This window comes from Ips typographus, linkage group LG13 (assembly GCF_016097725.1).
Source record: "Ips typographus isolate SLU linkage group LG13, UJ_Ityp_2.0, whole genome shotgun sequence".
NCBI lineage: Eukaryota > Metazoa > Arthropoda > Insecta > Coleoptera > Curculionidae > Ips > Ips typographus.
In genome coordinates, this window is record NC_138434.1 from 3,520,553 (window position 1) to 3,546,306 (window position 25,754).

General features: G+C 34.7%; 3 protein-coding genes and 2 long non-coding RNA genes across 7 annotated transcripts in view; 1 reads left to right on the forward strand and 4 right to left on the reverse strand.

Moving 5' to 3' along the window:
• Window positions 1-8,432, reverse strand: part of LOC145737340 (laminin subunit gamma-1-like) — an 85,965-nt gene extending 77,533 nt beyond the window's left edge. The window contains exons 1-3 of one of the 3 annotated variants that reach the window (XM_081991982.1): window positions 8,285-8,432; window positions 1,065-1,270; window positions 743-1,016 (exon numbers count right to left, since the gene is read on the reverse strand). In XM_081991982.1, coding sequence (XP_081848108.1) covers window positions 743-1,016; window positions 1,065-1,193 — 403 coding nt within the window. In that variant the 5' untranslated portion in view covers window positions 1,194-1,270; window positions 8,285-8,432. Of the gene's footprint in view, window positions 1-742; window positions 1,017-1,064; window positions 1,271-7,260; window positions 7,589-8,284 lie in introns of those variants that run through there. The other 2 variants (XM_081991981.1, XM_081991980.1) reach the window with 2 other exon arrangements.
• LOC145737343 (uncharacterized) lies at window positions 8,387-10,299 on the reverse strand. Its single transcript, XR_014180350.1, has 4 exons — window positions 9,913-10,299; window positions 9,100-9,186; window positions 8,703-8,960; window positions 8,387-8,670 (listed from the first exon to the last, which is right to left on the reverse strand). It is a non-coding gene; the product is annotated as an uncharacterized LOC145737343 (long non-coding RNA).
• Window positions 10,300-11,637: 1,338 nt separating this feature from the next.
• Window positions 11,638-14,358, reverse strand: LOC145737344 (uncharacterized). Its single transcript, XR_014180351.1, has 3 exons — window positions 13,640-14,358; window positions 12,351-12,437; window positions 11,638-12,211 (listed from the first exon to the last, which is right to left on the reverse strand). It is a non-coding gene; the product is annotated as an uncharacterized LOC145737344 (long non-coding RNA).
• A 240-nt stretch (window positions 14,359-14,598) lies between these two features.
• On the reverse strand, window positions 14,599-16,593 carry LOC145737341 (alanine--glyoxylate aminotransferase 2, mitochondrial). Its single transcript, XM_081991984.1, has 6 exons — window positions 16,398-16,593; window positions 16,165-16,349; window positions 15,800-16,112; window positions 15,238-15,747; window positions 14,939-15,187; window positions 14,599-14,884 (listed from the first exon to the last, which is right to left on the reverse strand). Exons 1-6 carry the CDS (start codon window positions 16,464-16,466, stop codon window positions 14,795-14,797), a joined length of 1,416 nt encoding a protein of 471 aa, XP_081848110.1. The 5' UTR covers window positions 16,467-16,593; the 3' UTR covers window positions 14,599-14,794.
• A 147-nt stretch (window positions 16,594-16,740) lies between these two features.
• Window positions 16,741-23,794, forward strand: UQCR-C2 (Ubiquinol-cytochrome c reductase core protein 2). Its single transcript, XM_081991986.1, has 8 exons — window positions 16,741-16,899; window positions 16,961-17,097; window positions 17,153-17,459; window positions 22,640-22,899; window positions 22,961-23,081; window positions 23,135-23,351; window positions 23,410-23,567; window positions 23,622-23,794. The coding sequence occupies exons 1-8, from the start codon at window positions 16,855-16,857 to the stop codon at window positions 23,700-23,702; spliced, it is 1,326 nt and encodes a 441-aa protein (XP_081848112.1). The 5' UTR covers window positions 16,741-16,854; the 3' UTR covers window positions 23,703-23,794.
• The last annotated feature ends 1,960 nt before the right edge of the window (window positions 23,795-25,754 follow it).

Genomic DNA, 25,754 nt, shown 5'->3' on the forward strand with positions numbered 1-25,754 from the left:
ATCCTGAAGACTATATGGTTCGAGATCTATAAGAAACGTTTTTAATTTTCTTTTAAACATTTTTTCTGCAGTAATCTTCTTAATATCAACATTTAATTTATTATTACATTTGATGCCCATATAATATACACCTTTTTAGGGAGGGAGTAGGAGAATTGTGATTGACATTTGATACAAATTCAGCTTGGTTTTTAAAAACGAACATAACTATTTCATATATGTGTAAAGCGTAAACAGTAAGCAGTCTTTTAGACTTAAATACTCCTCGGCAAGATTGTAATGGTGACATTTTTTATAAATTATTCTTAATATTCGAGTAACGAAAATGTTTTGAGCTTTAAAGTTTATTCCCCAAAAAATAATACCATATTTCATTGCTCCTTCGAAATTCGCAAAGTAGAGTGTTCTCTTGGCTGCGTCATCCAGATATTTAGAGACTACACGAATACAGTAGCAAACTTTATTAAGGGGTTAAAGCACAAATTAATATAAATCTAGTGGTTGAAAGAAATTGTGCTGTAAGCAGTGAAACAGTATCAGGCCAAAAGTTCAAGCCTTTTACTAAACTAGAGAGTGAGTTATGCGTATTTTTTCCGCTCCTTTTAAGGAGGGCGCCCTATTAGGTCAACTGATCGAGTTGAAACGAGTATTGTGCGATTTATACACGGACGTAACAATCTTGACTTTAAATTCACTTACTGAAACCATACAATGCAGGTCGTTTGAGTTGGATGAGACTTACCAAATTTCAAAGTCAAATTGACCTGATTGGGAAACTGGATACCTTCGAGCATCGTCTCGGACTGCCACCAGGTCAAATTATCCACGTTGTGGATGTCAGTCAGGTATCTGGCGTGATAGTCACCCGGATTACACAAGGAACATTGTGATTTTTTCACTCCAGCTTGAGCTATTCCGGTCTGAACGCAGTATTCTTGGGGTCGGTCCTCTCCACAGGTATTCGTGACCTCCACCAGGAGATTGAAGGCTGCATTCTCGAATTCCGGGATACATCTCTAATATTGATTTGTTTAGTTAGTTATAGTTGAGCGAAACTCACTGACCTGAGGTATATTAAATCTGTCATAGCACCGGCTCGGTTCTTTGGAGCCTGTGACTGGTGTTTGCTCATATTCCACTTGGGCTTGAACGGTCACAGTCAAAACAGCTAAACACAACAGTTTTGAGCACATTTTGCACTACAAGTGTTCAAGTTTCGGTTCGCAGAACGTGCATTGTTCGATAGTATTGAGTCAGCGCGAATTTACAACTGGAAATTGAAGGAAAATGCTGATTGGCTCAAAATGTACCGAGGAGACCACCGATCATTTTTTGTACACCAAAACGCGTTTTTACATACAAAATACCTTTAAAATACCTCACAATGCTTTTAATATTGCTCAAAATGCCTTAAAATTGCCTAAAATGTCTCAAATTCCAATGGTAACACATTTGTGGCATTCCTAAATTTAGTTATAAAGTGTCACTATGTTTATTTCGCATGCCCAATCCGGATTTACATACGATTATCTTAAAATCATGTTTGAAATAAACGCCTAAGATTAACGTCTAATCCGGATTATAGCTCTTAAGTCAATCCTTCAAATTAGGTGGATTGAATTACGATTTCTTAATCCAAACAGTGAAATAATCGTCCAAAAATTGGATTAATTTTAGTTGGGTCTAACTTTGGCTATTAAAATGACATGACATTGAAAGTTTTGACGTAAATCATGTCAATGTCATTTGTTTAAATTTTGTTTATTAATTTTGTTCATGCTTACTCTAAAGATGAATAAAAAAATTAAGAAAATGAAAATGAATGAATTTTAAAATTTCAACCTCAAAAAGTACATTTTTTTTATTTAAAATAACGTTTGATAATTGTACACGTCACGTGACTTGGATAATCCAATTTTTCAGTTTGCAACACTGTAAAGGCCAGTTGACATTATTAAAAACAGTCACGTGACCTTCAAAACACAGTTTAAAGTTTGAAAAATTGATAAATTCTATTTAGACAGTTGTAAAAACTTAATGAGCAAAATACACGTCACGTGACTTTGATATTTCAGTTTTTGAGCTTGCAACACTGTAAAGGCTAGTTGACATCTGTCAAAAATAGTCACGTGACCTTGAAAACGCAGTGTAAACTTTGGAAAATTGATAAATTCAATTTAGACAGTTGTAAAAACTGAAATTGCAAAATACACGTCACGTGACTTTGATATTTCAGTTTTTGAGCTTGCAACACTGTAAAGGCTAGTTGACATCTGTCAAAAATAGTCACGTGACCTTCAAAACGCAGTGTAAACTTTGGAAAATTGATAAATTCAATTTAGACAGTTGTAAAAACTGAAATTGCAAAATACACGTCACGTGACTTGGATAATTCAGTTTTTGAGCTTGCAACACTGTAAATGCCAGTTGACATTGTCAAAAAATGGTCACGTGACCTTCAAAACGCAGTTTAAACTTTGGAAAATTGATAAATTCAATTTAGACAGTTGTACAAACTGAAATTGCAAAATACACGTCACGTGACTTTGATATTTCAGTTTTTGAGCATGCAACACTGTAAATGCTAGTTGACATCTGTCAAAAATAGTCACGCGACCTTCAAAACGCAGTTTAAACTTTGGAAAATTGATAAATTCAATTTAGACAGTTGTACAAACTTAAATTGCAAAATACACGTCACGTGACTTTGATATTTCAGTTTTTGAGCATGCAACACTGTAAATGCTAGTTGACATCTGTCAAAAATAGTCACGCGACCTTCAAAACGCAGTTTAAACTTTGGAAAATTGATAAATTCAATTTAGACAGTTGTAAAAACTGAAATTGCAAAATACACGTCACGTGACTTTGATATTTCAGTTTTTGAGCATGCAACACTGTAAATGCTAGTTGACATCTGTCAAAAATAGTCACGCGACCTTCAAAACGCAGTTTAAACTTTGGAAAATTGATAAATTCAATTTAGACAGTTGTACAAACTTAAATTGCAAAATACACGTCACGTGACTTTGATATTTCAGTTTTTGAGCATGCAACACTGTAAATGCTAGTTGACATCTGTCAAAAATAGTCACGCGACCTTCAAAACGCAGTTTAAACTTTGGAAAATTGATAAATTCAATTTAGACAGTTGTAAAAACTGAAATTGCAAAATACACGTCACGTGACTTTGATATTTCAGTTTTTGAGCTTGCAACACTGTAAAGGCTAGTTGACATCTGTCAAAAATAGTCACGTGACCTTCAAAACGCAGTGTAAACTTTGAAAAATTGATAAATTCAATTTAGACAGTTGCAAAAACTGAAATTTCAAAATACACGTCACGTGACTTGGATAATTCAGTTTTTGAGCTTGCAACACTGTAAAGGCTAGTTGACATCTGTCAAAAAATGGTCACGTGACCTTCAAAACGCAGTTTAAACTTTGAAAAATTGATAAATTCAATTTAGACAGTTGTAAAAACTGAAATTGCAAAATACGCGTCACGTGACTTGGATAATTCAGTTTTTGAGCATGCAACACTGTAAAGGCCAGTTGACATAGTCAAAAATGATCACGTGACCTTCAAAACGCAGTTTAAACTTTGGAAAATTGATAAATTCAATCTAGACAGTTGTACAAACTTAAATTGCAAAATACACGTCACGTGACTTTGATATTTCAGTTTTTGAGCTTGCAACACTGTAAAGGCTAGTTGACATCTGTCAAAAATAGTCACGTGACCTTCAAAACGCAGTTTAAACTTTGGAAAATTGATAAATTCAATTCAGACAGTTGTACAAACTTAAATTGCAAAATACACGTCACGTGACTTTGATATTTCAGTTTTTGAGCATGCAACACTGTAAATGCCAGTTGACATTGTCAAAAACAGTCACGTGACCTTCAAAACGCAGTTTAAACTTTGGAAAATTGATAAATTCAATTTAGACAGTTTTACAAACTGAAATAGCAAAATACACGTCACGTGACTTTGATAATTCAGTTTTTGAGCTTGCAACACTGTAAAGGCTAGTTGACATCTGTCAAAAATAGTCACGTGACCTTCAAAACGCAGTTTAAACTTTGGAAAATTGATAAATTCAATTTAGACAGTTGTACAAACTTAAATTGCAAAATACACGTCACGTGACTTTGATATTTCAGTTTTTGAGCTTGCAACACTGTAAAGGCTAGTTGACATCTGTCAAAAATAGTCACGTGACCTTCAAAACGCAGTGTAAACTTTGAAAAATTGATAAATTCAATTTAGACAGTTGCAAAAACTGAAATTGCAAAATACACGTCACGTGACTTTGATATTTCAGTTTTTGAGCTTGCAACACTGTAAAGGCTAGTTGACATCTGTCAAAAATAGTCACGTGACCTTCAAAACGCAGTTTAAACTTTGGAAAATTGATAAATTCAATTCAGACAGTTGTACAAACTTAAATTGCAAAATACACGTCACGTGACTTTGATATTTCAGTTTTTGAGCATGCAACACTGTAAATGCCAGTTGACATTGTCAAAAACAGTCACGTGACCTTCAAAACGCAGTTTAAACTTTGGAAAATTGATAAATTCAATTTAGACAGTTTTACAAACTGAAATAGCAAAATACACGTCACGTGACTTTGATAATTCAGTTTTTGAGCTTGCAACACTGTAAAGGCTAGTTGACATCTGTCAAAAATAGTCACGTGACCTTCAAAACGCAGTTTAAACTTTGGAAAATTGATAAATTCAATTTAGACAGTTGTACAAACTTAAATTGCAAAATACACGTCACGTGACTTTGATATTTCAGTTTTTGAGCTTGCAACACTGTAAAGGCTAGTTGACATCTGTCAAAAATAGTCACGTGACCTTCAAAACGCAGTGTAAACTTTGAAAAATTGATAAATTCAATTTAGACAGTTGCAAAAACTGAAATTGCAAAATACACGTCACGTGACTTTGATATTTCAGTTTTTGAGCTTGCAACACTGTAAAGGCTAGTTGACATCTGTCAAAAATAGTCACGTGACCTTCAAAACGCAGTGTAAACTTTGAAAAATTGATAAATTCAATTTAGACAGTTGCAAAAACTGAAATTGCAAAATACACGTCACGTGACTTTGATATTTCAGTTTTTGAGCTTGCAACACTGTAAAGGCTAGTTGACATCTGTCAAAAATAGTCACGTGACCTTCAAAACGCAGTGTAAACTTTGAAAAATTGATAAATTCAATTTAGACAGTTGCAAAAACTGAAATTCCAAAATACACGTCACGTGACTTTGATATTTCAGTTTTTGAGCTTGCAACACTGTAAAGGCTAGTTGACATCTGTCAAAAATAGTCACGTGACCTTGAAAACGCAGTTTAAACTTTGGAAAATTGATAAATTCAATTTAGACAGTTGTAAAAACTGAAATTGCAAAATACACGTCACGTGACTTGGATAATTCAGTTTTTGAGCTTGCAACACTGTAAATGCCAGTTGACATTGTCAAAAAATGGTCACGTGACCTTCAAAACGCAGTTTAAACTTTGAAAAATTGATAAATTCAATTTAGACAGTTGTAAAAACTGAAATTGCAAAATACACGTCACGTGACTTTGATATTTCAGTTTTTGAGCTTGCAACACTGTAAAGGCTAGTTGACATCTGTCAAAAATAGTCACGTGACCTTGAAAACGCAGTTTAAACTTTGGAAAATTGATAAATTCAATTTAGACAGTTGTAAAAACTGAAATTGCAAAATACACGTCACGTGACTTGGATAATTCAGTTTTTGAGCTTGCAACACTGTAAAGGCTAGTTGACATCTGTCAAAAACAGTCACGTGACTTTCAGAACACAGTTTAAACTTTGAAAAATTGATAAATTCAATTTAGACAGTTGTAAAAACTTAATGAGCAAAATACACGTCACGACACTTTAATTAAATGCAATTTTTGAGCTTGCAACGCTGTAAAAGCCAGTTGACATCTGTCAAAATTAATCACATGACCTTTAAAATGTAGTTAAAATTTTAAAAACTTGGTAAAGTAAATTTATAGTCCTTTAGGCAGTTGCAAAAGCTGAAATTGTAGGAGACACATCACGTGCATTTGATTATGCAATTTTAGAGCTTGCAACACTGTAAAGTCCAGTTGACACCTGTCAAAAACAGTCACGTGACCTTAAAAATGTAGTTATTATTATAATAATTAATAGTTACATGTGCTTATGCTGTTCTGTTTAATTTTCAGTCAATTTAGTTATTTTGATACACTGTACTGTCTGCTGCAAAGTATTCCTTAAAATATCGCAAATTTTCTTCGAAAGAGGCATTATTTTGCTCAAAATATCACAAAACATTTTGTAAATAATGCTCTCGGTTATCTTAGAAATACCTCAAAATGCCTCGTAATACTTCGGCAATCTACCCTTTGAAATACTTGAAAAATCTTGAAAAAGAGTTCAATTAACTAGAATTTTGACTATTTTCTAGGCAAAAGTCAGTTAAAGTTTCAGGCTTAATTTCAAATTGAAAGAAACTAAAAACATGTGCCCTGTATACAGGGTGTCACAAATTCGTGTGTACCTAAGTATGGGGGGGATCTCGAAAACGATAAGAGATACAGAGTTGGAATCTTATGCCGTTTTAACATTCAAAAAAATACGATTTTACTTCCGGAAACCAAAAAAAAAAAACAAAATTTCGGATAATTGAGTTTTTATTTTATTGTAAGCTTATTTGATGAGATAATTTAAATTTATTAACACTTTGTTATTGCAACTTTTTTCAGTCTAAAACCCGACATAGTCACATTTCAAATCCGACGTTTCGGTTTCTGCCAGCCATCATCAACTTTATGCGACCCTGTAGGTTAGAAAATTGTGATATAAGTGTTTTTTCGGCTATTAATACAAAATTAGTGACAGTACAGCATACAGAGATAGGTACATGTTTTGAATAGAAATTCTGTGTACATTTTAAATTTGATGAAATCCATTATGATTTCCATGAAAACTTCAAAAATTTAATGAGAAAAATATCATCAATAAGCTTAAATAAGAACATAAAAATATTTTTTGAAAATTTCGTATTTTTCAGATATTTCCAAAAATTTTTTTAAATGTTAAAACGGCATAATATTGGAGTTCAAATTCCGCATCTTTGCCTCCATTTAACCAACTCTGTATCTCTTACCCTTTTTGAGATCCCCATACTTATGTATTTACAGAAAAAAGTGACAGATTAGATATTAACAAAACTGATATGTTTACCCCGAATTTTGAGCCAATCAGACAACTCTTCTTCAGTTATTTTATATAAAAAAAAAACCAAACACACACACACACAGACACTTTCACTCGTCCAATTTTCACACCATTCTAAACTTAGCCAACACCAAAGGGGTGCTATTTTCGACTCGAAAACAATGTAAAATCAAGGTCAACCTTATACAGAGGGGCTACTAGCACATGACCGGTGCGGTACTAAAAAATGTCGACTTGCTGGTACCGCGATGCACCATCGAGTGAGTTCCAGATGCGCGCTGCTGCAGGCGAGAATGAACGTCCACTGTGTGAAGATTAAAATGGTACTCTGCGGCTTTTTTGATCGAACAGTGGCGTAGGCCAAAGATAAACCCCAAAAAGAGTGTAAGTGAGGCAGTCCCTTGTATACCACTACTTAGGCCCAGTTGTACAATCGCAGTTCAAAGACTGGTTCAGATTGCTGTCAAAGGACATTTCTGACTTGAACCACTATTGTACAACTGGGCCTTAGTATCTGTGAGGTCAAAGAACGCCACTGGTTTGTTTGGAGGAACATGTGGTCAGAGGGCCCCCCCGAAACACACCATAATCATCTAATTAGCTTGTACGACGTGTAAAGGTCATTTTTAAGCCCATGATCTTGTCTAGAGGCTGGTAGAGTCGAAAAATACCACCACAAAAAGATAAAAAGAGATCATCCCATTGAAAAAACACAGTTAGTAAGCAAAGTTGGTGGTTTTTCACATTTGAGGTACTAAATGTTTTAAAAAATTAGATTTTTTAAATATTTAAAACTGGGAATATATGGCAACTCCAAAAATGAGGGACCAGTGAATCTTACGAGCACGTGACCTAAACACTACAGGCGACTTTAGGGTCACATGATGGTGCTGAAAATGCTTGTAATAACAATCATTAAACATTTTATATCTAAAAAAAGCGTTTTTAAATAGTTAAATAGCGAATTGTGGTAAGTTTAACATTATATAATGGACTTTCATGAAGTACTTACAAATATAAGAGAACATACCTTAAATTAGCAATCCTTCCAACAAGAGTTGCAATTTTCTTCGGAAAAGAGTTGCCTATTAAACCCATTATCACCACAGTTTTCACTCTAAACACAGTATAACAGAAAAACATATATTTTAAAGGATAAACAGCACTAAATTCAATAAAAACAAGAAATAACAAATAAACAAACCAAAATTTATAATGATGGCAGACATGTTGGAAAATGAAATGTCAAAGATCAAATTGAAAACGTCAACTTTGTGGCGGCGTTGCCGGCTTGTGCCATATTTGCCGGTGGACATCAATCAAGATAGTTAACAAATTTAATTTTAAATTAAACTCCTGGAGCAAAATCTCTGTTTTTACATATTTTAGAAGCGATTTTTTTATACAAAAATAAAACTGTTTTCTCAGCAGTACATAAAAGAACTAACATTTCCAAACAAACCACCTTTACCCACAATCAAGCCCTGATCCAATCATTGTTCCCATCATTTTATGAATTTTAAAGGTTTTTTAGTGTCTTTGTTTTTCAAATTTCAGCTATTAAATGTTTTAAAAAAATAAATTTTTAAAATATTTAAAATAGCGGATATATGGCAACGTCGCACAACTCCAAAAATGAGGGACCAGTGAAATTTACGAGCACGTGACCTAAACACTACAGGCGACTTTAGGGTCACATGATGTTGCTGAAAATGCTTGTAATAACAATCATCAAACATTTTATATCTAAAAAAAGCGCTTTAAATAGTTAAATAGCGAATTGTGGTAAGTTTAACATTATATAATGGACTTTCATGGATTACTTACAAATATAAGATAACTTACCTTAAATTAGCAATCCTTCCAACAAGAGTTGCAATTTTCTTCTGAAAAGAGTTGCCTATTAAACCCATTATCACCACAGTTTCCACTCTAAACACGGTATAACAGAAAAACATATATTTTAAAGGATAAACTGCACTAAATTCAATAAAAACAAGAATTAACGAATAAACAAACCAAAATTTATAATGATGGCAGACATGTTGGAAAATTAAATGTCAAAGATGAAACTGAAAACGTCAACTTTGTTGCGGCGTTGCCGGCTTGTGCCATATTCGTCGAAGTGGACATCAATCAGAATATTTGACAAATTGAATTTTAAATTAAACTCCTGGAGCAAAATCTCTATCTTTACATATTTTAGAGGCGATTTTTTTATACAAAAACATAACTCTTTTCTTAGTAGTGCATAAAAAATTGATGTTTCCAAACAAACCACTTTTACCCACAATCAAGCACTGATCCAATCATTGTTCCCATCATTTTATGAATTTTAAAGGTTTTTTAGTGTCTTTGTTTTTCAAATTTCAGCTATTAAATGTTTTAAAAAAATAAATTTTTAAAATATTTAAAATAGCGGATATATGGCAACGTCGGACAACTCGAAAAATGAGGGACCAGTGAATCTTACGAGCACGTGACCTAAACACTACAGGCGGTTTTAGGGTCACATGATGTTGCTGAAAATGCTTGTAATAATCATCAAACATTTTATATCTAAAAAAAGCGCTTTAAATAGTTAAATAGCAAATTGTGGTTAGTTTATCATTTTATAATGGACTTTCATGGATTACTCACAAATATAAGATAACTTACCTTAAATTAGCAATCCTTCCAACAAGAGTTGCAATTTTCTTCGGAAAAGAGTTGCCTATTAAACCCATTATCACCACAGTTTCCACTCTAAACACGGTATAACAGAAAAACATATATTTTAAAGGATAAACTGCACTAAATTCAATAAAAACAAGAATTAACGAATAAACAAACCAAAATTTATAATGATGGCAGACATGTTGGAAAATTAAATGTCAAAGATCAAATTGAAAACGTCAACTTTGTGGCGGCGTTGCCGGCTTGTGCCATATTTGCCGGTGGACATCAATCAAGATATTTAACTAATTTAATTTTAAAATAAACTTCTGGTGCAAAATCTCTGTTTTTACATATTTTAGAAGCGATTTTTTTATACAAAAATAAAACTGTTTTCTCAGCAGTACATAAAAGAACTAACATTTCCAAACAAACCACCTTTACCCACAATCAAGCCCTGATCCAAACATTGTTCCCATAATTTTATGAATTTTAAAGGTTTTTTAGTGTCTGCTTTTCAGATTTGAGCTAATAAATGTTTTAAAAAATTAGATTTTTCAAATATCTAAAATAGCGGATATATGGCAACGTCGGACAACTCCAAAAATGAGAGACCAGTGAAATTTACGAGCACGTGACCTAAACACTACAGGCGACTTTAGGGTCACATGATGTTGCTGAAAATGCTTGTAATAACAATCATCAAACATTTTATATCTAAAAAAAGCGCTTTAAATAGTTAAATAGCGAATTGTGGTAAGTTTAACATTATATAATGGACTTTCATGGATTACTTACAAATATAAGATAACTTACCTTAAATTAGCAATCCTTCCAACAAGAGTTGCAATTTTCTTCTGAAAAGAGTTGCCTATTAAACCCATTATCACCACAGTTTCCACTCTAAACACGGTATAACAGAAAAACATATATTTTAAAGGATAAACTGCACTAAATTCAATAAAAACAAGAATTAACGAATAAACAAACCAAAATTTATAATGATGGCAGACATGTTGGAAAATTAAATGTCAAAGATGAAACTGAAAACGTCAACTTTGTTGCGGCGTTGCCGGCTTGTGCCATATTCGTCGAAGTGGACATCAATCAGAATATTTGACAAATTGAATTTTAAATTAAACTCCTGGAGCAAAATCTCTATCTTTACATATTTTAGAGGCGATTTTTTTATACAAAAACATAACTCTTTTCTTAGTAGTGCATAAAAAATTGATGTTTCCAAACAAACCACTTTTACCCACAATCAAGCACTGATCCAATCATTGTTCCCATCATTTTATGAATTTTAAAGGTTTTTTAGTGTCTTTGTTTTTCAAATTTCAGCTATTAAATGTTTTAAAAAAATAAATTTTTAAAATATTTAAAATAGCGGATATATGGCAACGTCGGACAACTCGAAAAATGAGGGACCAGTGAATCTTACGAGCACGTGACCTAAACACTACAGGCGGTTTTAGGGTCACATGATGTTGCTGAAAATGCTTGTAATAATCATCAAACATTTTATATCTAAAAAAAGCGCTTTAAATAGTTAAATAGCAAATTGTGGTTAGTTTATCATTTTATAATGGACTTTCATGGATTACTCACAAATATAAGATAACTTACCTTAAATTAGCAATCCTTCCAACAAGAGTTGCAATTTTCTTCTGAAAAGAGTTGCCTATTAAACCCATTATCACCACAGTTTCCACTCTAAACACGGTATAACAGAAAAACATATATTTGAAAGGGTAAACAGCACTAAATTCAATAAAAACAAGAATTAACTAATAAACAAACCAAAATTTATAATGATGGCAGACATGTTGAAAAATGAAATGTCAAAGATCAAATTGAAAACGTCAACTTTGTTGCGGCGTTGCCGGCTTGTGCCATATTTGCCGGTGGACATCAATCAAGATATTTAACTAATTTAATTTTAAATTAAACTCCTGGAGCAAAATCTCTGTCTTTACATATTTTAGATACGATTTTTTTATACAAAAATATAACTGTTTTCTCAGCAGTACATAAAAGAACTAACATTCCCAAACAAACCACCTTTACCCACAATCAAGCCCTGATCCAAACATTGTTCCCATAATTTTATGAATTTTAAAGGTTTTTTAGTGTCTGCTTTTCAGATTTGAGCTATTAAATGTTTTAAAAAATAGATTTTTAAAATATTTAAAATAGCGGATATTTGGCAACGTCGGACAACACCAAAAATGAGAGACCAGTGAAATTTACGAGCACGTGACCTAAACACTACAGGCGACTTTAGGGTCACATGATGTTGCTGAAAATGCTTGTAATAACAATCATCAAACATTTTATATCTAAAAAAAGCGCTTTAAATAGTTAAATAGCGAATTGTGGTAAGTTTAACATTATATAATAGACTTTCATGGATTATTTACAAATATAAGATAACATACCTTAAATGGGCAATCCTTCCAACAAGAGTTGCAATTTTCTTCGGAAAAGAGTTGCCTATTAAACCCATTATCACCACAGTTTCCACTCTAAACACGGTATAACAGAAAAACATATATTTTAAAGGATAAACTGCACTAAATTCAATAAAAACAAGAATTAACGAATAAACAAACCAAAATTTATAATGATGGCAGACATGTTGGAAAATTAAATGTCAAAGATGAAACTGAAAACGTCAACTTTGTTGCGGCGTTGCCGGCTTGTGCCATATTCGTCGAAGTGGACATCAATCAGAATATTTGACAAATTGAATTTTAAATTAAACTCCTGGAGCAAAATCTCTATCTTTACATATTTTAGAGGCGATTTTTTTATACAAAAACATAACTCTTTTCTTAGTAGTACATAAAAAATTGATGTTTCCAAACAAACCACTTTTACCCACAATCAAGCACTGATCCAATCATTGTTCCCATCATTTTATGAATTTTAAAGGTTTTTTAGTGTCTTTGTTTCTCAGATTTGAGCTATTAAATGTTTTAAAAAATAGATTTTTAAAATATTTAAAATAGCGGATATATGGCAACGTCGCACAACTCCAAAAATGAGGGACCAGTGAAATTTACGAGCACGTGACCTAAACACTACAGGCGACTTTAGGGTCACATGATGTTGCTGAAAATGCTTGTAATAACAATCATCAAACATTTTATATCTAAAAAAAGCGCTTTTAAATAGTTAAATAGCGAATTGTGGTAAGTTTAACATTAAAGCCTAGTTTATAAAAGAAATTTTAACTTTAGCTGTAACTTTAGCATTAGTAATAAATTTAGTATTAACCCTAAAAAAAAGGGTGTTTATAAAACCCTTAATTTAACCATACAGTTTTCTGAAAGGTAACCTAACTTTAATGTTATTTTTTTCAAGTTTTGCTGCCTAATTCCACATTACTGCACTAAATCAATAGCAAAAGGATATTCTTTGAATTTCTGTTTAGAAATTTCATAAATAAAGCAAAAATTCAATCTTAAAAGGAAGTTTGAACATTGGAGATTTAACTTTAGTATTAGCTGTAAGAAAATTTAGAATTTTATGTAAAACCAAGGTCAGAAGTTACAGCTAAATTTACAGTTAAAGTTAAATTTTGTTTATGAACATCACAATTTAAAACCACTGCTTCTATTCTTAATGCTAATACTAAAGTTAAAACTAAAGTTAAATTTTGTTTTATAAACCAGGCTTATATAATGGACTTTCATGAAGTACTTACAAATATAAGAGAACATACCTTAAATTAGCAATCCTTCCAACAAGAGTTGCAATTTTCTTCGGAAAAGAGTTGCCTATTAAACCCATTATCACCACAGTTTCCACTCTAAACACAGTATAACAGAAAAACATATATTTTAAAGGGTAAACAGCACTAAATTCACTAAAAACAAGAATTAACAAATAAACAAACCAAAATTTATAATGATGGCAGACATGTTGGAAAATGAAATGTCAAAGATCAAATTGAAAACGTCAACTTTGTGGCGGCGTTGCCGGCTTGTGCCATATTTGCCGGTGGACATCAATCAAGATAGTTAACAAATTTAATTTTAAATTAAACTCCTGGAGCAAAATCTCTGTTTTTACATATTTTAGAAGCGATTTTTTTATACAAAAATAAAACTGTTTTCTCAGCAGTACATAAAAGAACTAACATTTCCAAACAAACCACCTTTACCCACAATCAAGCCCTGATCCAATCATTGTTCCCATCATTTTATGAATTTTAAAGGTTTTTTAGTGTCTTTGTTTTTCAAATTTCAGCTATTAAATGTTTTAAAAAAATAAATTTTTAAAATATTTAAAATAGCGGATATATGGCAACGTCGCACAACTCCAAAAATGAGGGACCAGTGAAATTTACGAGCACGTGACCTAAACACTACAGGCGACTTTAGGGTCACATGATGTTGCTGAAAATGCTTGTAATAACAATCATCAAACATTTTATATCTAAAAAAAGCGCTTTAAATAGTTAAATAGCGAATTCTGGTAAGCTTAACATTATATAATGGACTTTCATGGATTACTTACAAATATAAGATAACTTACCTTAAATTAGCAATCCTTCCAACAAGAGTTGCAATTTTCTTCGGAAAAGACCCATTATTACCACAGTTTTCACTCTAAACACAGTATAACAGAAAAACATATATTTTAAAGGATAAACTGCACTAAAATCAATAAAAACAAGAATTAACTAATAAACAAACCAAAATTTATAATGATGGCAGACATGTTGGAAAATTAAATGTCAAAGATCAAATTGAAAACGTCAACTTTGTTGCGGCGTTGCCGGCTTGTGCCATATTTGCCGGTGGACATCAATCAAGATATTTAACAAAATTAATTTTAAAATAAACTTCTGGTGCAAAATCTCTGTCTTTATTTATTATAAATCCTTCAAAGTTTGTCGTATAACATCCACAGTAAATTCGGCATCATCTTTGGTAACACACATGGGTGGTTTGATACGCAGTACCTAAAAAATCACCCTTTAACTGTTTTCTCAGCGGTACCACATAAAAGAACTAACATTTCCAAACAAACCACCTTTACCCACAATTAATCCTTGATCCAAACATGTTTCCCAAAATTTCATGAATTTTATAGGTTCTAAAGGTTTTTTAGTGTCTTTGTCCGCAACCAACTCAACTCCAATCATCAACCCTTTCCCCCTTACATCCCCTACATACTGGGATTCATCCCTTAATTTTGCCAGTTGTTCTAGTAAATAGGTACCCACTGTTTTTGAGTTTTCTTGTAAACCCTCTTCTTCAATAATCTGTGTAAATTTGAAAATTATTTAGGGACAAAGTCCGCAAAAATACATACATCCAGCACTGTCATTCCAACTGTACAAGACACTGGATTGCCACCGAAAGTGTTAAAATGCGTTGCTTTGGTCAAACTAAGGGCGATTTCTTCGGTAGTTGCTACCGCAGCTAGAGGAAACCCATTTCCTATCCCTTTTGCCATGGTAACGATATCGGGAACAATCCCGTGGGACTCAAAGCCCCAGAAGTGGTCTCCAGTCCTACCAAAACCGGTTTGAACCTCATCAGAGACGAAAACGCCCCCGAACGATTTAACCAGATCGAACACCCCTTTAAGGTAGTTTCGGGGGAACTGGACGGTGCCCCCCACTCCTTGGATGCTTTCAGCGAAAAAAGCGGCTATTCCCGACTTAACAAACTGATATTCCAGAGTGTCCTGGACTTGTTTCAGGTACTGAAACCCCGCTTGACATTCATTGGTGCACGGGCAACTTGTTTGAACTTGCACCGGACTGTCTCGACAGTTTTGGCCTCCCCAAAGTCCTTTGTACACGTCAGGATTCAAAACCTAAACGCACAATGATTTTAAAATGATTTCTGCACCAGTTGAATGGTGGTACCTTGGTAAAGCCTGGATTAGGTAGTACCGGGTACTTGTAATGGGTGTTGCACGTCAAAGCCATGGTTTGGTAAGTCATGCCGTGGTAGCAGTTTTGCAACGAGAGTACTTCATGGTTTCCAGTATAACCGCGAGCCATCAGTACTGCCAAATCATTGGCTTCTGAGCCGCTATTTACTAAATAGATTACTTTTAATTTATTTGGCAACTTTTCGGCCAACTTCCGAGCGTACTCCTGGATTTTCGGATGGAAATAGACGTTAGAACAGTGCCCTAAAGTGTCCATTTGCTCCCTAACAGCTTCAGTTATTTTACTAAAAAGTCGTTATGAAATCATGTACCTAAGGTGTGAAAACAAGCCCTTACGGATGGCAGTGACCCACCGAAACGGTGCAAATCCCCCCAAACATGTCCAGGTACCGTTTACCATCCACGTCAAACAGCCACTGCTTGTAGCCTTGGTGAAGGGCCAAAGGTTTGCTGTAGTAAGTGGTCAAGGCAGGGCTTAAGTAGGTTTTTCGAGTTTCAGTCATTTTTGCCAGTGATAGTCCCTAATGCAAAAAGTGAGAAAATTATATAAGCAAAAATGGACAACTTACGGTGTAATTCTTAGGGGTGAAGTCACATTTAGGCATATTACACTGATGCAATGCCCTGAAACCCTTCATTTTTCTATATTTTTTATTTTTTAGCTTAAACCACCGTAACAGACACTTTTAGTTACATTACGTGCGGTATTGTAGGCACATTTACACATAATAGGCCAGATTTTTAATTCAACTTGACCTCAACCCCTGTTATTATCAAAATGTTACTTAGTCATCCAAGATTGAAAATTAGGTCTTAATTATTAAAATTTTTTTTATTACACACATGTATGCAACACACATTACAACACAACGTCTTTTTGAAATCGCGGCAACACTGCAAGCAAAAACGTCAACACTGTACTACTAACTTTCAGTTGTCAGTCAAAACTGTCATTCAGGGTTGAGTTGTGTGCAACAGCCCCCTAAAATCCCAGATAATTACATAATAATATTAAAGTTATCAATTATGGCTTCAAATGTAGCCAGAAAAGCGCTATTTCGCAGTTTTGGGGTAAGTCTGCCACCCGAATTCAGGACTTGGTGCTGTTATTACGTAATTTTCTTGTGTGTAGACCCGGGGCTATGCCCAACTGGCCCCTGTTAGTGGCACCTCCAACTACGACCTGAACATCGCCACCCTGCCTAATAAATTAGTGGTGGTGGCCGCCGATAATGAGTCTCCCATTGCCAGAGTTTCCATCGTTTTCAGGTACTTTCCCAGTTAATCCTACACAAACCGATAAAAAAAACAGGTAATTTTGTAGAGCTGGAGCCCGTAACGAAACCTCAGAAAATTTGGGGGCGGCGCACGTAGTGCGCGTAGCCGCAGGATTGTCCACCAGAAACCAGTCTCAATTTGCGATTACGCGCAACATTCAGCAAGTTGGGGCCAGTTTGACAGCCACCTCAGACCGGGAGACTATTTCCTACACTTTGGAGGGTACCAGACAGGCCGTAGAGCAGGCGTTGCCGTTTTTGGCTGAAGTAGCCACTCAGCAAGTTTTCAAACCTTGGGAAGTGGCCGAGCTGGGCGACAGATTGAAGCTCGAAATTGCTGTGCGCCCTTTACAGGTATGCAGTCTTTTTACTCTTTTGATTTAGAAGCTTCAATCTTTCGGTATATGGTATACAGGGTGATCAAAAGACAAATTCAAGGGCTACAAATTGGTATATTGAACCGCCCTGTAACTGTCAAAATAACCGAGTTATGGGCTGTCACAGTAAAAACTGTCAAAATCAAACTTTTCAACAAACAACTCAGCTAAAATAGTAAATAACTCCGTTATTCAAGGTTTTAGGTAAAAGTGCTATACAGGGTGGTCAAAAGAGAATTTCAAGGGCTACAAATTGGTATATGGAACCGCCCAATAATTGTCAAAATAACCGAGTTATTGACAGTACAATGGAGTAGTTTACAGGGTGATTCAATGAATTTTTAACATCCCTGTAACTTGTTTAATTTTCATTTTATAAAAAAATACCAAATATGAATCTTGTAGATATTTGCATCTACTTTATTCCTAGATAATTCATCAGTATACAGGGTGTCCCAAATTTGAGCAACAAAACAAATTTATAATTTTTTATTTGATTTTTGGAATCTATGTCAAATTCTAGGCCTACTTGATGTAAAATGTTTGTATTGATATTCAATTGTTTTTGCTCTAACAGCCTTTCTCGAAAGCAGAAATTCCCAATTTGAGCGAAATTTTGGTGCACTTTTCCGGAAAATCGTTCAAAACTCGCTTATTTGAAACACCCTGTATAAAACCACCGTATAACAAACTAAAGCTAATGAACGGGGCTATCACGTGACGTTGAGTGGGCACGGCTAAGTTGCCCCGTTTAGCCGTTAGAGGGCGTCAAAGTTGACTCTCCTTTTTTGCAGTTTTTGCTCAATATCTCAGAAACGTTTCAGGTTAGAGGTCTGAAATTTTTACCACAAATGCACCTCGATGGGGTGCAACTTTTAACTTCTATACACTTTTTTGGTACCATGCACTGTTTTACCTTGAAAAATTAAAAACTAGAATTGTCAAGAATTTTCCAGGGTGATACCTTCTGATATTTTTTAGAAAATTTTTTATTTTCAAAATTAACCTCAACTGCTTAAATACCTTCAGGTTAATAGTACGAAAATGACGTAAAGTGTCATTTGTCAAAATGTCATTTTGCAAGGGTGCCACGCCCTAATGTGTCAAAATTGACATAATTTCAAGGACATCTCCGAAACGGTGCCAGTTAAAGCAAAATGGACGTCAGATTTTTGTTCCCCAGGTTCAAATTAGTTAAAAAAAAGTCACTTTAATTGAAGAAAATCCAAAATGGTCACCTTTAGTATAGTAGGCCCAAAAACTCCCTAATTTAGATTAAAATTCCGTGCACTTTTCCAGAAAATCGTCCAAAACTCGCTTATTTGAAACACCCTGTATAAACACACCATATAACAAAAGAAAGCTAATAAACGGGGCTATCACGTGACGTTGAGCGGGCACGGCTAAGTTGTCCCGTTTAGCCGCTAGAGGGTGTCAAAATTGACTCTCGTGTTTTGCAGTTTTTGCTCAATATCTCAGGAACGTTTCAGGTTAGAGATCTGAAATTTTTACCACAAAATGCACCTCGATGGGATGCAACTTTTAACTTCTATACATTTTTTTGGTACCATGCACCGTTTTACCTTAAAAAATTAAAAACTGGAATTGTGAAGAATTTTCAAGGGTGATACCTTCTGATTTTTTTCAGAAAATTTTTTATTTTCAAAATTAACCTCAACTGCTTTAATAGTTTCAGGTTAATAGTACAAAAATGACATAAAGTGTCATTTGTCAAAATGTCATTTTGCAAGGGTGCCACGCCCTAAAGTGTCAAAATTGACATAATTTCAAGGTCATCTCGGAAACGGTGTCAGTTAAAGCAAAATGGATGTCAGATTTGTGTTCCCCACGTTCAAATTAGTTAAAAAAATCACTTTGATTAAGGAAAATCCAAAATGGTCGCCGTTAGTATAGTAGGTCCAAAAAATTCCTAATTTTGATTCAATTTTTGTACACTTTTCCAGAAAATCCTCCATAACTCACTTGTTTGAAACACCCTGTATAAACACACCATATAACAAAAGAAAGCTAATGAACGGGGCTATCACGTGACGTTGAGTGGGCACGGCTAAGTTGTCCCGTTTAGCCGCTAGAGGGCGTCAAAATTGACTCTCGTTTTTTGTAGTTTTTGCTCAATATCTCAGGAACGTTTTAGGTTAGAGGTCTGAAGTTTTTACCACAAATGCACCTCGATGGGGTGCAACTTTTAACTTCTATACACTTTTTTGGTACCATGCACCGTTTTACCTTGAAAAATTAAAAACTAGAATTGTCAAGAATTTTCCAGGGTGATACCTTCTGATATTTTTCAGAAAATTTTTTATTTTCAAAATTAACCTCAACTGCTTAAATACCTTCAGGTTAATAATACAAAAATGACGTAAAGTGTCATTTGTCAAAATGTCATTTTGCAAGGGTGCCACGCCCTAATGTGTCAAAATTGACATAATTTCAAGGTTATCTCCGAAACGGTGCCAGTTAGAGCAAAATGGACGTCAGATTTGTGTTCCCCAGGTTCAAGTTAATTAAAAAATTCACTTTGATTGAAGAAAATCCAAAATGGTCGCCGTTAGTATAGTAGGCCCAAAAAATTCCTAATTCAGATTAAATTTTTGTGCACTTTTCCAGAAAATCCTCCATAACTCACTTATTTGAAACACCCTGTATAAACACATCGTACAACAAAAGAAAGCTAATGAACGGGACTATCACGTGACGTTGAGCGGGCACGGCTAAGTTGTCCCGTTTAGCCGCTAGAGGGCGTCAAAATTGACTTTCGCTTTTTGCAGTTTTTGCTCAATATCTCAGAAACGTTTCAGGTTAGGGGTCTGAAATTTTTACCACAAATGCACCTCGATGGGATGCAACTTTTACCTTCTATACACTTTTTTGGTACCATGCACTGTTTGACCTTGAAAAATTAAAAACTGGAATTGTCAAGAATTTTCAATGGTGATACCTTCTGATATTTTTTAAGAAAATTTTTTATTTTCAAAATTAACCTCAACTGCTTAAATACCTTCAGGTTAATAATACAAAAATGACGTAAAGTGTCATTTTTCAAAATGTCATTTTGCAAAGGTGCCACGCCCTAAAGTGTCAAAATTGACATAATTTCAAGGTCATCTCGGAAACGGTGTCAGTTAAAGCAAAATGGACGTCAGATTTGTGTTTCCCAGGTTCAAATTAGTTAAAAAAATCACTTAGATTAAGGAAAATCAAAAATGGTCGCCGTTAGTATAGTAGGTCCAAAAAATTCCTAATTCAGATTAAATTTTTGAGCACTTTTCCAGAAAATCCTCCATAACTCACTTATTTGAAACACCCTATATAAACACACCATATAACAAAAGAAAGCTAATGAACGGGGCTATCACGTGACGCTGAGCGGGCACGGCTAAGTTGCCCCGTTTAGCCGTTAGAGGGCGTCAAAGTTGACTCTCCTTTTTTGCAGTTTTTGTTCAATATCTCAGAAACGTTTCAGGTTAGAGGTCTGAAATTTTTACCACAAAATGCACCTTGATGGGATGCAACTTTTAACTTCTATACATTTTTTTGGTACCATGCACCGTTTTACCTTAAAAAATTAAAAACTGGAATTGTCAAGAATTTTGAAGGGTGATACCTTCTGAATTTTTTTCAGAATTTTTTTTATTTTCAAAATTAACCTCAACTGCTTAAATACCTTCAGGTTAATAATACAAAAATGACGTAAAGTGTCATTTGTCAAAATGTAATTTTGCAAGAATGCCACGCCCTAAAATGTCAAAATTGACATAATTTCAAGGTCATCTCCGAAACGGTGCCAGTTAGAGCAAAATGGACGTCAGATTTGTGTTCCCCAGGTTCAAATTAGTTTAAAAAATCACTTTGATTAAGGAAAATCCAAAATGGTCGCCGTTAGTATAGTAGGTCCAAAAAATTCCTAATTTTGATTCAATTTTTGTACACTTTTCCAGAAAATCCTCCATAACTCACTTATTTGAAACACCCTGTATAAACACACCATATAACAAAAGAAAGCTAATGAACGGGGCTATCACGTGACGTTGAGTGGGCACGGCTAAGTTGTCCCGTTTAGCCGCTAGAGGGCGTCAAAGTTGACTCTCGTTTTTTGCAGTTTTTGCTCAATATCTCAGAAACGTTTCAGGTTAGAGGTCTGAAATTTTTACCACAAATGCACCTCGATGGGATGCAACTTTTACCTTCTATACACTTTTTTGGTACCATGCACTGTTTGACCTTGAAAAATTGCAAACTAGAATTGTCAAAAACTGATTTTTTTCAGAATTTTTAAAATTAACCCTAAATTCTTTCAAGTTAATAGTACAAAAACGTAAAAAACGAATTATTTTTGAATTTTCATATTTTCCGGAAAATTTACATCCCTGGTGCACTACTGCAATCTATTATTTATAAAAGTTAATAATACAGGGTGGTCCAAATTGATTGTAAGATAATTCAAGAGTGGAAAGTACATAAAAAATAAACTCCAAAGTGTCACATAAACTATAGTCGAAAAGTGCCCTCTAGCGGAGCTAGCGAACTGTAAAGGTAAGGCACCAAGACAATTTTTTAAATTTTAATTCCTAAACGAAAAAAGTTACTCAAACGAAATTTGGAATGCATGTTTGCTATGTTGTGTATGTTTATTTGGACATTTTTTTCAAATCTTGAAAATAATCCGGACAACTACGGAAGCCGTTCAAAAAGTTTGACAGCTTCAAATTGTATGTCACATGTGATAGCCCATACTTTTTCCCAAGAAAAGTTTGTCTTGGCATTTCTTTTCATTTTGCATAGTTTTTCAGATACAGTCATTTTTATAAACTTGTGCGTAAATAAAAAAAATCGCTTCTGTTCGGAATATTGAAAAAAAATATAAAATTTCCAAATTGGTACTTCAAAATGGTGACAAATTTGCCAAATTTATGATTAGGAATTAAAATTTAAAAAAACCTATATTTTAGGGTTTGCTAGCTCTGCCAGGGGGCGCTTTTCGACCATAGTTTATATGACACTTTCGAGTTAATTTTTTATGTACTTTCCACCCTTTAAGTATGTTACAATCAATTTGGACCACCGCGCAGAATGGCATAGTTGCCATATTGTGCACTGTGCAGCTAGTTCAAAATGAATGTGAATTTTATAATTCAGTTAAGGGCAGTGGACCTACTTCACAAAGCAGCCTTCCGCACCGGTCTCGGCAATTCCCTCTACGTTCCCAAATTCCAAATCGGCAAAATCTCCCCTGAAACGCTGCAGCATTACGTCGCAAGCAACTTTACGTCGGGACGCGGCGCTGTAGTCGGCTTAGGCCTCGAGCCCGGCAAAGTGGCGCAGTTTGCGCAATCGCTTAACATCACAGACAGCGACGGTACCACCACCCCCAGCCCCTACAAAGGTGGCGAGGTTAGGTTAGTGTTATTGCTCCGAGTTTATCGGTTTCGTATAAATTTGGAGTTACAACACCACCAGGTCCGACAAGGGTGGGGACTTTGCTTTTGTCGCCATCGCCGGAGAGGGGGCCTCCATTAAGAACCCCAAAGAAGCTTTGGCCACCGCTGTCCTTCAACGCGCTTTAGGTGTTGGCCCCCAAGTGAGTTTTCACTTTACTCTGATTTGAGAGTTTCAAAACTTGAAGGGTCTTAGATTAAGTGGAGCACCAACGACAACGGAGTGCTCAGCAAAGCCATCGCGGGTGCTTCCAATGAGGCTTTTGCCTCCTCAGCCATTAACGCCCACTACGCAGACACTGGATTGGTTGGAGTGCTTCTTGCTGCACCTGCAAGGTCCGCTGGTAAACTCATAGAGGGCGCTGTAAAGGTTTTAAAGAGTGGTAACGTGTCTGACGCTGATGTCACTCGGGGTAAGTCTGTTGTGTCCAAACTTGAGTGTTTTGAGTTTTTTTTTTTTTTTTAAAAAAGGAAAAACCCAATTGAAAGCCGCTCTTTTACTGGAACTTGAAAGTGGTCGTAAAGCAGCTGAATGGTTGGGAACGCAAGCTGTTCTTACCGGGGCTGCGCAAACCCCAAAAGACATTGCCGCTGCCGTCGATTCAGTTTCAACTGGTGACGTGCGCAACGTAAATACTTTCTTTTGGTTACTTGTACATTTTACTGCAACAAGAGTTTTCCAGGCCTTACAAAAAGCTGGAAAGAAGCTGAGCATTGCATCTGTTGGGAATTTGTCCAATGTTCCCTATGCCGCCGATCTATAGTAAAGTCAACTGTCAAATGTATTTATAATATTATTTTTTTTGTTATATGTGTAATCCATTGAAAATTTCAATAAAGATCGTTTTAGGTTAAAGTAGTTTTTCTCCCTTTAGGCACTCCAATACAATGTCAAAGACAGCTGATTGAAACTTTTGGAAGGGCAAACACGGCTATTAAAACCCACTGTCTTGAAAATAAGGTTTTTTTTTTTTTTTCAAGAAAATAATAGTTATTTGTTTTACAAGGCGAAATTTGGCGTTATTTGTTTTACTAGAATTTGCAAGAATTACATTTTAACACAGTTTTCGAAACAAGACGATTTTCTAAGATTTAACAGTTATTTTGGCAATTGTCACTTCATAGTGTAGGTAAATAGTCTTCTGAAATCACGTGACAACTGTCAATAGCGTCAAAACATGCTCAAAAGTTGCAAAAATCAGGATTTAGAAACGTTTTCTTGCAGTATTTGATATAAAACGTGTTTCTGAGATTTCTGATAGTTATTTTGACAATTGTCACTTCTTAGTCTAGCTAAATAGCCATCTGAAATCACGTGACAACTGTCAATAAGGTCAAAACTGTCAATCCATGCTCAAAAGTTGCAAAAACCACGATTTAAAAACGTTTTCTTGCAGTATTTGATATAAAACGTGTTCGTGAGATTTATGATACTTATTTTGACAATTGTCACGTGACCATCTAGCTAAATAGTGTTCTACAATCATGTGACAACTGTCACTAACGTTAAAATCGTCAAACCATGCTCAAAAGTTGCAAAAATCAGGATTTAGAAACGTTTTCTTGCAGTATTTGATATAAAACGTGTTTCTGAGATTTCTGATAGTTATTTTGACAATTGTCACTTCTTAGTCTAGCTAAATAGCCTTCTGAAATCACGTGACAACTGTCACTAACGTTAAAATCGTCAAACCATGCTCAAAAGTTGCAAAAATCAGGGTTTAAGAACGTTTTCTTGCAGTATTTGATATAAAACGTGTTCCTGAGATCTATGACACTTATTTTGACAATTGTCACGTGACCATCTAGCTAAATAGTGTTCTACAATCATGTGACAACTGTCACTAACGTCAAAACTGTCAAACTATGCTTTAAAGTTGCAAAAATCAGGGTTTAAGAACGTTTTCTTGCAGTATTTGATATAAAACGTGTTTCTGAGATTTATGATTTATGACAATTATTCTACCAATTGTCAAGTGACCGTCTAGCTAAATAGTGTTCTACAATCACGTGACAACTGTCACTAACGTCAAAATCGTCAAGAGTTGCAAAAATCAGGATTTAGAAACGTTTCCTTGCAGTATTTGATATTAAACGTGTTTCTGAGATTTATGACAGTTATTTTGTCAATTGTCACGTGAGCGTCTAATTAAATAGTGTTTTACAATCACGTGACAACTGTCACTAACGTCAAAACTGTCAAACCATTCTCAAAAGATGCAAAAATCAGGGTTTAGGAACGTTTTCTTGCAGTATTTGTTATAAAACGAATTTCTGAGATTTATGTCAGTTATTTTGCCAATTGTCACGTGACAGTGTAACTAAGGAGTGTTCTACAATCACGCGACAACTGTCACTAACGTCAAACCATGCTCAAAAGTTGCAAAAATCAAGAATTAAAAACGTTTTCATGCAGTATTTGATACAAAACGTGTTTCTGAGATTTATGACAAGTTTTTTTTCCTATTGTCACGTAACCGTCTAGCTAAATAGTGTTTCACAATCACGTGACAACTGTCACTAGCGTTTAAACTGTCAAACCATGCTAAAAAGTTGCAAAAATCAGGGTTTAGAAACGTTTTCTTGCAGTATTTGATATAAAACGTGTTTCTGAGATTTGTGACAGTTATTTTGACAATTGTCACGTGACCGTCTAACTAAATGGTGTTCTACAATCACGTGACAACTGTCACTAACGTCAAAACTGTCAAACCATGCTCTAAAGTTGCAAAAATTGGGGTTTAGAAACGTTTTCTTTGCAGTATTTGATATAAAACGTGCTTCTGAGATTTAGGACAATTATTTTCACAATAGTC